Raw genomic sequence first — 12597 nt, 5'->3', positions numbered from 1 at the left:
AGATCCTCTCTGCGGGATTATATCCTTTCGCCTCAATGTTTTGCTATGCCAGGAAAGAAAAATGCAAAATCAGTTAATTCTATTCACGTTTTCTTATTTAAACAAAGTTTTTACTTTGGAAGAGACTTGGACAGTCCTGCTGCTGTGAGCTGTATATTATTCCATTTCGAATTGCAGACCTAAGACAGCTCCTTCTGAAAAGAAAAAAAATATTGCAGTGCTTATGGGCTTCCCCCGGTTCTTGATGCACCTTTCGTATCCATGCCTCACCATCCGTCAGAAGTGGGAGGGCCACCATTTTAGCAGCCGTTGGAACTTCTAACTACGCACCCAGACAGTACAAAAGTGTAAATAGTGGAACGGTGAAGCACATATATGTAAGATTAGGATAAGCTTTCTCTCTGGCTATTAATAGAAAACAGTCCTATTCATATGTATTGCATAAATGTTCGAGCCATTACTTCATTTTAAGGTTGTACTGCTTCATATATTTGTGTGCAACAAAAAATGAGGTCTTTTTAATGTTGGTTTTGGGTTTTTTTCCCCCAAAAGAACCATGATGCTTAACAAGTTACTGAAAAAAGTACGGCAGCTGGCTGAGGACTCTGCTTTCCTGAGGTTTGTAAGGACTTCTTTTAAACTGATAAATCACAGTGACTAGGCTAGACGGCAACCATACTGTCAAATTAAAATATACAGTTTTGTACAGAACGTCTGGGCACGGCCAGCTCTTGGTTACACAGCTGTTCATACAAGGCTTCCTCTAAATGACTCGCCACTGCATAATACTGGTGTCTTTTCCACCTGTTGAGATGAGATGAGTGTCTTCATATAGAAAATCTACGTTGGTCACATGACTACTGTGCCCGCCATATACGTGGCTGGGTGCCTGAAATGAAGAGAGAAAACGGTCAGTATTGAAAACGTAAACGCTGGCAATAGGTAACACTGTCAAAACAACTGGTTTCATTTACTGTAACCAACATGTTATGTGCCAGACTACAAGAAGTACTAGGATGGGATCCAGCAATGTGTGAGGAGAAAGGAAAACATATTTAGCACTGTTCTGCTGACCACATAGCACTTCCCACAGAGAACCAGTCTGGTACAATGATGCAGTGGTGGCGAACCTTTGGCACTCCAGATGTTATGGACTACAATTCCCATCAGCCTCTGCCAGCATGGCCAATTGGGATTAGAGGGTAGGACTAGGGAGCCAGGTTTGCTTCCCCACGCTGCCATGGAAGGCTACCTTTTTTGACTGTGGGCCAGTTGCATACACTTGGCCTACCTTCATAGGGTTGTTGTAAAGATAAAACGGAGGACAACGAATGATGTAAGCCACTTTGGGTCCTACCATTAGGAAGAAGAACTGTGGTACTAATGACGTGAATAAATAAATAAGATCTTAAAACAATGTGCTCAGGGAGCAAAGGAACGTACCACTGACAGTTTGTGTGATTTCAATTCGCTTTTGAAATGTTATCAGAAGAAATCCTGTGTGCGACACCTTGTGCAGGCAGAAGAAGCAACCACTTTTACTTGGTGCAAGCTCACAGTGGCTGATTACCCACAACTGGCCCCAGAAATAACCATTAACATTGATTATTCTCTGCACCCCCCAAAAAAACCTAATCCAAACCTTACGCCACCCCCTACAGTTGAGAGATTCAGGTAGGAATTCGCCCAAAAGGAACCCACATGGTAAAAAACAAGAGCCAACGGATAATCTACCCTCACAATTGGTACAGTTTATAAAAAGGCCATGAGCATCTTTTGTTTTGCTGAAGGGCAGTCCAGTTCAGTCATGTGCTGTGCCTTGGATCCAGCTGGACCCCAGAGAGGAACTCTGGAGACTAGACTAGAGTGAGCTTAGTTGGAGGATGAGCAACACTTTTCCATTTATCAAGGGCCATTTCCGCACGGCCAAAAAACAGCGCCCCAGAGACAGGAAAAAACTGGTCCCTGGGGTGCTGGTTGCGATGCAGCAGCGCCATCCTGGCTCCCCCCAAGTGGCGCAAAGGCGCCACATTTTTAAAAGTGTTGTCTTCAAGCTGGCGTGGTGTGAACCGCGCCAGAGAGCACCGCTTTCCCCCTCCCCTCTCCTTCCAGCATCACTCTGGAGGGCTGGAGGGACACGCCCACACTGCCCTCCGACCCCTGGAGGTTGGAGGATAGTGTGGGCATGTTCCTCCAGAGTGACGCTGGAAGGAGAGGTGAGTGGAGGGGACCAAAGGAGAGGCGGCTCCGTGCAGAGCCACCTCTCCGGCTGGGGAGAAAGTTGGGGCTGCTCACAGGCAACCATGCAAGCAGCCCCCGGCATAATTTATGCCAGTGGAGGTTCGTTTCCACTGCTGTGCAGAAAAGGCCTTTGGTTGACTTTGCATGAAAATCACTCAGCCTCTAAGCCATCATTCCTTATTCCAATCTCTATTCCATTTTTTCCATGCGAACAAACTTATTTTCTTTTGCTTTTAATTGGTCTGGCTACTGGCGTCCAATACTCTGCACACACTCAGAAGCTGCTTAGCAAGGTTATCTTTAAGGCAAAGAGAAGTTTTTCCCTTTTGTTGCTAGCTTACCCAGCGCTAGCTGGAGTATTGACTTCTGGCCATCATCTGGACAACCGGTATATCTAACAACTTAACTAAGATAGGGCAGAGCCCAGCCAGCGTGGTGTAGTGGTTACGAGCAGGTGGATTCTAATCTGGAGAACTGGGTTTGATTCCCCACTCTTCCACTTGAGCGGCAGAGGCATATCTGGTGAACCAGATGTGTCTCCACATTCCTACATTCCTGCTGGGTGACCTTGGGCTAGTCACAGTTTGTTCAGAATTCTCTCAGTCCCACCTACCTCACAAGGGCTCATTCCGCACATGCAGAATAATGCACTTTCAAACGGCTTTCAATGCTCTTTGAAGCTGTGCGGAATGGCAAAATCCACTTGCAAACAGTTGTGAAAGTGGTTTGAAAACGCATTATTTTGCGTGTGCGGAAGGGGCCAAGGTGTCTGTTGGGGGGAGAGCAAGGGAAAGGAGTTTGTAAGCCACCTTGAGTCTACTTAAAAGAGAGAAGGGTGAGGTATAAATCCAATTCATCCTCTTCTTCTTCCTCATTGTTATTGTCCCTTTTAATCCAAGCAGGGGCCTTGTGTCCGAAAACAGTTAAGAGAATGAGCCTTGAAGTCTCAGTTCAAAGTGTATCTTTGCTTTAGGCTCAGAGGCTATCTGGCTGTGGGGAAGGCCTATTGGGGTCTCGGATGAACCCTGGCCCAATTCACGGCGTAACATCTTGTCTAGTCTGGGCCTATGCTGACCAACTTCAGTGGACCTAGAAGGGCGTAACTCTGCTTTAAAATGCACTGTTAATCCCTTTACAGCCTCTTCTCCCCCTAAATCAATACTCTACGATGTCTTTTGGACTTACCCTGAACTGTGAACAAGGATACGAGAAGAGATGTACTTTGCCAAAGTCATCACCAGTTGACAACAATTTCCTCTCCTGTGAACGGCAGACAGCATTGATATCTGTACCATCTGAGCCTTCTGGCCACACACCTGAAAGACAAAGCATTTTGAAATTTCTTTAATTAAGATGTTCTAAATGCCCTGTCTTTTAAACAGAAGCAGACAACTCATCCACTATTTGCCATCTCTGGTTTTTGTCCTTCTCTGAAAACAATGCATCGTTCCAAACACGCTCATAGGCATATATAAGAGAAAGTGGGCCAAAATATTACTGCACACACTTAAATGCACCATCTTACTTTGCTGGGTTTGCAATATGTGAAAGTTTAGGTGATAAATTTGCTGCTCTGAACTCAACGAAGCAAGGAAGGACAAAACTAGTCCATTGCAAAGTTGCAGGCTTTCAAATTCTTTTCCTTCCAAGGCATTAAATGAAGTTATTATTTATTTACTGAGTATGCTTTTATCCCACTTTTCTTCCAGGGAGTTCAGGGGACTGCACATTGTTGTCTCCCCTCTTCCACTTGACCCTCACAACAACCCTGAGAGGTAGGCTGGGCTGAGAATCAGCAAGTTTCTCTGACAGAGTGGGGATCTGAAATTGGGTCTCCCAGTAAGAATTTAACTACATCCAGGTTGAAGGCTTCCTGGCTAGGTACTTTTACTCTAGAAACAAAGAAAATGAGAACCACCTCATTTCAAAAACATGATCTTTGTCTATTACTCCCATGGTATCTTGGAAACTGCAGTTTTATGGTAGTTCTTTAGAGAGGTCTCAGCATTAAGCTTTGTATATTTTATAGATAATGGGTTAGATACAACGAACCACGACCGGAATGAGTTCACAGAGTGGATATTTCCCCTTCACCACCATGGCCCTCTTTGGCATCCTGCATCCCTTCTTCCAAACCTAGAATCATAGAGTTGGAAGAGAACGCAAGGGCCAGCAAGTCCAACCCCCTGCAATACAGGAACAAACAATCAAAGCAATCCTAACAGATGGCCATCGGGCCTCTATAAAAACCTCCAAAGAAGGAGACTCCACCACACTCCAAGGTAGTGCATTCCACTAACAGCCCTTACTGTCAGGAAGTTCTTCCTAATGTTTAAGTGGAATCTTCCTTCACCTTGAACGCATTACTCCTGGTCCTGGTCTCTGGAGCAGCAAAAAACCAGCTTGCTCCCTCACCAACATGATATCCCTTCAAATATCTAAGCATGGCTATCATGTCACCTCTTAACCTTCTCATGGATTCCAGACCTTTGACCATTTTGGTCGCCCTCCTCTGGACCCGTTCCTTAGAAATCAAAGCCCTCCTGACAATGTGGGTCTCACTAAAGGACACGTGGGATACGAGCCAAGCCTGGGCTCCTCCAAACAGGCTGCAGGTCACAGGTCCAACCAGGAGATTCACCTACCAAAGCACCACTGCCTGCAGAGACTCATTTGTGCTGTGAGAGGGAAGGAGGGGCTTCAGGCTTCCCAACTGTGCCACTTTCCTGAGTCGAAAGAGCTGCTGGGGAGGGGGGCTGTTGGCTCCTTGCTCCAGCTCCACATGTCCTGGGATCAGGGGTTCGCAGTTAAAGGATCAGGTGTATGGGGTGGGGGGAGAATGAGCAGACACCTTGCACAAGCTCCTGTTTCATTGGTGGATTTCTGCTGATCCCTCTCCCTCAACTGCAGTCCATTCTGTTCTTGAGGGTCCCTTGCCTCTTAACTTTTCAGGTGACACAGAGGGATGGGAATTAAGGGTAGCATCTTGATTCCTTGTATTGTTGAAGGCTAACTCCTAACCCCTAACCCGGAATCACTAGGGCGTTGTGGGTTTTCCGGGTTGTATGACCATGTTCCAGTAGCATCTTCTCGTGACGTTTCGCCTGCATCTGTGGCTGGCATCTTCAGAATCACAGATGCAGGCAAAACATCAAGAGAAAATGCTACTGGAACATGGTCATACAACCCGGAAAACCCACAACATCTTGAGAACTTTAACAACTTCTTGTTAAAAGGTTCTTGACATGTTGGAAAGTTAGCTAATTTCAGAGGCACAAAAAGCTGGTTGAAGCTCTTACCAAAAACATGGAACCCTAAAGTACATGTATAAGTCGTCCATTCTATATCTCGAGTGGTTTCCACGCTTACTACTTGCTTACAAGCCGAAGGAATCCCTGCAGAAAAACATAAGAGACAGACATCAGTTGCAAGCATACACAGTGAAGTTTCAGAGACTAAAACATATGTCCCTGATCAGTTGTGGTTTCTTTTTTCCATCTCAAAAATACTTTACTAGCCAAGAATGAACTCTGTGCTGAGGACAAAACACTATTTGTTACTCACAGTATAGGATTTCATAGTCCCCTGAATTAGACACGAGGTACTGAGAATTAACAGACCAATCCAAATGAGTAATGAAGCTGGAATGACCCTATGAGGAGAGAGAGAAGCATTATATTAATTCCAGCAACGTAACATTTCCCCAACAGAGTTACACCAGTACATATAAAAAGCCGCACTGAAAGGTACACTGAAGCCTTGTTTACATGGCGAACCGTGGGCGACCTGTGTTTGGGTAGCAACCTGGAGCTCCCAATTGGAGCCACAGGCTCCCGTCCAAAATTCCATGTGCTCTTTTGGTGTGGGAGAAAAATAGTGGTGCATGTCTGGCTGTATCCAAGGCACATCTGCTAAGGCCCAATTTAAACCTGATGCTAGAGGACAAGGAGAACTTTACCCATGTCACATTATGCACACCCAAGCATCTCGTTTCAACAGGCTTATTTATTTATTGAGGACTAGCAGCAAAGCCCATTGTGGGGGGGGGGAGCAATGGGCCCTAGGAAAGGGGAAGGGGGAGGCCTGGGGTGAGGGAGGGTGGAAAGGTGAGGCTTGGAGAGGAAGGTGGGCTGAATTGGGAACCTTGGGGAAGGGGAGGATACAAAGGTGAGGCTTGGGGTGGTTGTGGGTGGAAAGATGAGGGTTGGGGGAGGATAGAATGGGGAAGCCGGGGCAGTGGGTTGCAATCTGCCTGCTGGCTGGCTCACTGTGTGGGGGTTGGGAGAGGGCGGGCCTGGCAGCGGGGAGAGCCTGGCCAGGGGGGCAGAAGGAAAAAAGCCACCACTGACTTACTGTTCTGGGTCGTTGTCCCGGGTGGCTGACTTCTCCCAGCTCCCTGCCCCCACAACTCACCATTTGTGCTGGCTGGCCAGGAGCTCCCCTTGGGCCTCACAGGTGCATTTGTGGGGGTGAGGTGGGAGTCTGGAGGCCAGTGACCCGGACAGGAGCAGCTGGTTGGTGGGGAGGAAGGTGTTGGGGTGTGTGGAAGGTTTGGCAGGGGGATGGGGCAACTTTTGGCAGACCCAGTGGGAGAGAACAGGTCACTGTCGCTGTGCTGCTGGAGCTGGCTCCAGTTTTGGAGTGGCAGAGCCGAGGTCAGTGGTGTGGGAGGCGGGAGAAGGCGGGAGGGTTTGGTTTGAGTTGTGGGGAAGGGCAGGCAGGGGAAGGGCTGGCTTTTGATGGGACCAGTAGGAGTGTATGGATTGCTGCCGCAGGTGCTAGCCTGGCTCAGTTTCTGGGGAGAGTGGGGGGCAGAGGTGGGGGAACCTGGAGGCGGCCAACACATAGGTACTCTGGTAGCATTAAAGGAACATCCCTAATAGTATTCAAGGAACATCCCTAATAGCATTCATGTAAACCACCTTTGTTATTTAAGCCACATGCTAGTTAGTTGTGGAGATCCTGGAAACAGATCCTGGAAACAGATCCTTCAAACAAATCCTGGAACTCTTTGTTTCTCGTGGAAACAAAAATGATCAGAGGTGGTAAAAATGTTTTGACTGGGAGTGACTGGGAGAAGCGTGGGTACTTTCTTGAGAATACTGTTGAAACAAGAGCCTGAGAGTAATATAATACTTTTTGTTCATTTGCAAAACTTTTGAGTGGCTGGGAAATTAGATAAAATTGCTTTAAGCCACTTTATGCCTTTTAAAAAAAACATTTCTCAAACCTTGGTATTTTTAGAAACAAGAAATAAAGTAACAACTTACTGAGCATTTGCCAGTTCTACTGTATTTTCTCCCACTGTCGTTAACACTGTATATGTAAATACAATTATCGTGAGAGCCTATTGCCAGGAAGTTGCCATCTGTATGCATAAGAGAAAAACAGAACAATTATTTGTTTAAGTTTCGTTCGATGCCGCAATGAAACTAATTCATGTAATAATGGTACGCTGTAGGCAATCACTTTTAAGCAAGTTTTTAACAATGTCTTTCAATGAAAAGATTTATTGACATCACTAAGATACTCAAGAGGACAAATACATGGCCTGTAGCATGCTGTGCTCCTATCTGTTGGGGTCAGCATCTACAGTTGCAGGGGTGCTCTGATTGGAGACAGGCAGCTCTGACCCCCCCAACCCCCTTCAAGGGGCAGTCCACTCAAGACCCCAGGTGTCTTGAGCTTGTTTACAGGTGACGAGGACTCAGAAGTAGAGTCTGGAGACACCCTGAGGCCAGAACTGGCTCCTCATGTGGAGATGCAGGCAACAGAGTCAGCTCCAAGCTCTTCCCTGCAAGCTGAGGCAGAGTCTGATGCTATAGAGCTGGGAGAGTCACCAGGCCCTTCAGACAACCCAAGTAATGAGCTAGCCAGCCAGCCATATGAAGGAGACCAAGGCAGAGACTGCAGCTTCAGTTTAAAAGGAGTAGCGCCCATATTGCTGCTCGGTGGGCCTATTCGTAATGGTGTCCTACTTAAGTCTGCCTGGGGCTTGGCTCGACCTGGATGCAATAAGTGTGTTTCTCAGGGAAGCTCCACACACCTGGCTTCCTGGTTCCTCTGAACCTCAGTTCCTAGCCTGTCAGCCTGGTTCACTCCTGGACTACCTGAGTGGATCTGCCAAGCCTCTGCCAGCCCTGACTCTGGACCTGCCTGACCATGCCTCTGCCTGCTGAATGCCCTGAACTTGGACTGCCTGGCTACGCCATAGCTAACACCTGCCAGTAGCTCACCAGGTATGTCTAGACTTTACACAGTCCCAGATCTTGGCCCTGGCACAGGGTGAAGAAGGGAAGGACGTGCACAATAAAACTTAATTTGAAAGTGACTTCACTTATCCATATTTTATGGTGTCTTTACTTGGCCAAGGGATTTCCAGTTTTTTTTTTTTTTATGGTGGGGGGGCTTTGGCTGGCCATACAAATAATCGGATATCAGGTGACATTGTAATTTAGCCTGTTTTTGAAAGATACTCTTGAACACGGTCAATTAGCTAGGAGCTCAGCGCTTGGGAATTTTTAAAAGGCTGTTCTTGAACATGGTCAATTAGTTAGGAGCTCAGAACTCGGAAATTTTTCAAAGGCCAGATAACATACCAAAAACCAAACCAACCAAACGGAAAGATCAAATTCACTGTAGCTTTACCATATATATATATATATATTTAAAAAATCATGTGAATCGGCTGTGAGAGACCGCCGGTTGGCCAAACAAAATCAAGAGAGTCCCTGCTGAAATTAGGTGCCTACTTAGTTAATGGCTTGTTTCAAGTTTTTCCCATTAACAAAATAAAACGATATTGAACAAAGCAAGATTCAAACTTTTTTTAAAAAGCCCCTCCAATGATACACCATGCAACTTAATCACAAAATTTAAGGCTGTGATATTAACAAGTACACTCGTCACAGCGTCCGGACCCTTTCTTTTTGTTTAAACAACTGAGCAAATTAATGCCAAACCTGGTGAGTAACGCATTGTGGACAGCTGTTCGTTTCCATCTGTGTGCACAGTGACCAAATCTTTTGTTTCAGTGTCAAACACAAACCACCTGTCGAAAACACAAGGAGGAAAAGTCAACAAGTTGTCTGGCAGAAGGGGGAGGCCGGGATAATCAACTCTCCTCTGGTCAGTCTCAATGTCAAAACAGGAACCACCTATACTGACAATAAAGCAGTGGACAATGGAGATGAGATTGGCTTGGGTGTAACAAATATTTACCAGAAGGACTGTGAACATTTTAATATCAAAGCCCTTTGTCAAATATTATGACTGTTGAAATTTATTGTTCTTTTCAGTGGTAAGCAATTGAGAGATACTGTACAGGCACCGAACAGTTGAGCTTTTCACACCAATTATTCACATGGGAAAATGCAACACTATATTTCATTTTACTTGTTGGGAGATATTTTTCCTTTCTTCGAGTTAGTTTTCAGAATAGCCAGTTTATAAATAAGTAACCTTTTCAGTCCATGGCATGATGCTGTATTCATTAATCATGTATTCATTTTTTTTATTTCACAAAATTATACCCTGTTTTCTGCCTTCATAAGGGCTAAATAAGATGGCTAACAAGTTTCAACATACTCAATAAAATCACATGTTTAAAATTAACAAAAATGAAAACACACATCAATGAAACAATTAAAACCAGAGTTTAAGTAAATACAAAAACATAAAAACAACTATTAAAACAATATGCAGGGGGAAAAACACCATGGTCCAAAAGAGGGTTACATCTTTCGGTGTCCACTGAACTCAACAGGCTGAGAAGGTGCAACTCAGTTTAGGACTGTACTGTAAGTGATGTAATGAAAGAGATTATCAACCCACTGCCCTCTTTCTTTTGCTCATATACCTAATGAAAAGAAACAAGGGTGGCTCCATGCCCCACTCCGCACAGCACATGTATAATAAGTTGCAGTCGGGATAAAGTAACCCGTTTTCCTGTTTTTGCCTTCACATGCATCCGTGCAAGCAGCGATTGGAGCCCATGGAAACATTCTGGGTTGCTATCGTGCCTTTGCACAGAGACTCGTCTCTTTTTAAAATTTACATTCCACTGATGCATAGCTACGCAGGCATGCACACATGAACCCCCACAGCCATGCTGATGTCTTACGATATGACCAGCTGCACCTACGTAGCTATGCAGATGTAAGTGGCATACGAGGTTAAGAGCAGGTGTATTCTAATCTGGAGGAACCGGGTTTGATTCCCCGCTCTGCCGCCTGAGCTGTGGAGGCTTATCTGGGGAATTCAAATTAGCCTGTACACTCCCACACACGCCAGCTGGGTGACCTTGGGCAAGTCACAGCTTCTCGGAGCTCTCTCAGCCCCACCTACCTCACAGGCTGTTTGTTGTGAGGGGGGAAGGGCAAGAGGATTGTAAGCCCCTTTGAGTCTCCTGCAGGAGAGAAAGGGGGGATATAAATTCAAACTCTTCTTCTTCTAAGTCGCAAAATTAAAAAAAGGAAAGAAAATGGAGGCAGAAAAAGTGCCTCCTGCCTGGTCGTTCGGTCGCGAGCGGCTGCAACCGAGGATTTTTGAAAAGACTTGCTAATGGTGCGATTCTCAAAAAATCTGATTTGGGGAAAATAACACAGGGCACAGATACGCTGTAGATCACTGCTTGTCCATTTGACAAGCTATTTACCACTTTTATACCATTTGAATCCTCCAGGACAAACTGCTATTGGACCAGGTTCATTTCTAATATTTATGGCTACCAATCTTGATCCTCTTTGATCTGAGATTGCAAATGCCTTAACAGTCCAGGTGCTCGGGAGCAACAGCCGCAGAAGGCCATTGCTTTCACATCCTGCAGGTGAGCTCCTAAAGGCACCTGGTGGGCCACTGCGAGTAGCAGAGAGCTGGACTAGATGGACTCTGGTCTGATCCAGCAGGCTCGTTCTTATGCTCTTATGTTCTAATGTTCCAAAAACAGGTGGCTCAATGTAGAAAGGTCCTTTTAAATTAGTACTGAGCCATCAGATATGAGACCCTGGGACTTTATCAAGCCTTTCGACTTTCTGTCTAACGTATTGTCGAAGGCTTTCACGGCCAGACTCAACAGCCTGGAAAGCCCACAACAACCTTTCTGTCTAACATTCCTTGAATGAGGCACTGGGCTTTGACAACAGGTCTCATCCTTTCTGTGCATGGGATACCTTCCAGGGAACAAAAAACTTTCTGTGAGGGACAGGCATCAGGAATGACATTCACCAAAAGAAAGTGGAATGCTAGATTTAGGTCCAACAGTACCCTACAGACCAACACAGCTACTCTCTGAAACAATGTAAAAAAACACACATTCTGAATGCAGCTCCTAGCCATTTGCTGGCTTAATAATTCTCACGACGCACACTAAAACATTTTGGTTTTAAAGCCCCTGATCCCTGACATAGCTCCATAAGCAATTAAGGGGTATAGCAATGCAGGAGGAGGCAAAATATTTTCCATATAAAAAAATGCAATTCAGGGGCTTGCAAAGAATAATCGCAAGAAGGAGGGACAGTTTGGAAAGACCCATCCCAACGCCTAAACCCTCTCTCGAGAATGCTATAAAGCTGCCCAAAGCTTTCAGCAGGCTAGCAATACAATCCCAAGCACACCCATGCCCATTTAAGCCCATTTTCAATTGATTTAAAAGGACAGAACTCTGTTGAGGGTTCTACCGATACAGATCTGCCTTCAATATTCCACATCTCCTGGAGAATATTCAGACTTTACTGGGTTGTTTTTTATTTCTTTACAAAGTCCACCAAGTGTATGCGTGTATTTTAAAAAATACATCACTTTATCATCTGTTTTGGGCTTCAGAAAACTTTAAGACCCTTTTAAGCCATTCTCCATTATGTTATTTTACGCTCTGGGTGTGTTTTTGAATGCTGGGTGTTAATAACTTCTATGAAGTGTTATGTTTTTATTATGTTTTATATTTAAGTTCCCCTGGGCAGGTTGGATGGAGAGCCAGCACAGAAGTTTGCCTAATGAAGTGATAAATAAACATGTAGTGACACTGCAGGTGGGTGATTTCACTACTTTTATGACTGGCACAAATCATCCCGGTTTACTGATACAGCGATAAGTTTGGGAGGCCTGTGAGAAATCAAGACAGAGCTTTTTACAGCAACTTGCTTGATGCTAAACATTTTGTGTTGCTAAGCAAACTTTTTAAATGTCTGGGGTGCTGTGTGGTTTCTGGGCTGTATGGCCGTGTTCTTTTTAAATGTCATTTTCTCCAGCCCTTTTTAGATCCTGCTTCTGAGGATAGTTACATTGGGCCAGCAAAGTTATGGTGCTGGGTCTAGTCTTAATTACTTAAAGAACTTTTGAGTTTACCTTTCCTGAGGG

The 12597-nt window shown here is 45.2% G+C and overlaps 1 protein-coding gene across 9 annotated transcripts in view; it reads right to left on the bottom strand.

Moving 5' to 3' along the window:
- Positions 1 to 465: 465 nt before the first annotated feature.
- The window catches only part of EML1 (EMAP like 1), a 170297-nt gene continuing 158165 nt past the window's right edge, over positions 466 to 12597 (bottom strand). For all 9 annotated transcript variants that reach the window (XM_048485373.1, XM_048485365.1, XM_048485368.1 and 6 more), the window contains 6 exons: positions 9204 to 9292; positions 7512 to 7609; positions 5806 to 5893; positions 5541 to 5636; positions 3427 to 3557; positions 466 to 889 (listed from right to left, as the gene is read on the bottom strand). In XM_048485373.1, the coding sequence (XP_048341330.1) occupies positions 764 to 889; positions 3427 to 3557; positions 5541 to 5636; positions 5806 to 5893; positions 7512 to 7609; positions 9204 to 9292 (628 nt within the window). In that variant the 3' untranslated portion in view covers positions 466 to 763. The remainder of the gene's footprint in view (positions 890 to 3426; positions 3558 to 5540; positions 5637 to 5805; positions 5894 to 7511; positions 7610 to 9203; positions 9293 to 12597) is intronic.

The sequence above is a fragment of the Sphaerodactylus townsendi genome, linkage group LG02, assembly GCF_021028975.2.
Source record: "Sphaerodactylus townsendi isolate TG3544 linkage group LG02, MPM_Stown_v2.3, whole genome shotgun sequence".
NCBI lineage: Eukaryota > Metazoa > Chordata > Lepidosauria > Squamata > Sphaerodactylidae > Sphaerodactylus > Sphaerodactylus townsendi.
Note: the sequence above shows the minus strand (reverse complement) of the source record. Positions and strands in the feature narration are given on the sequence as shown.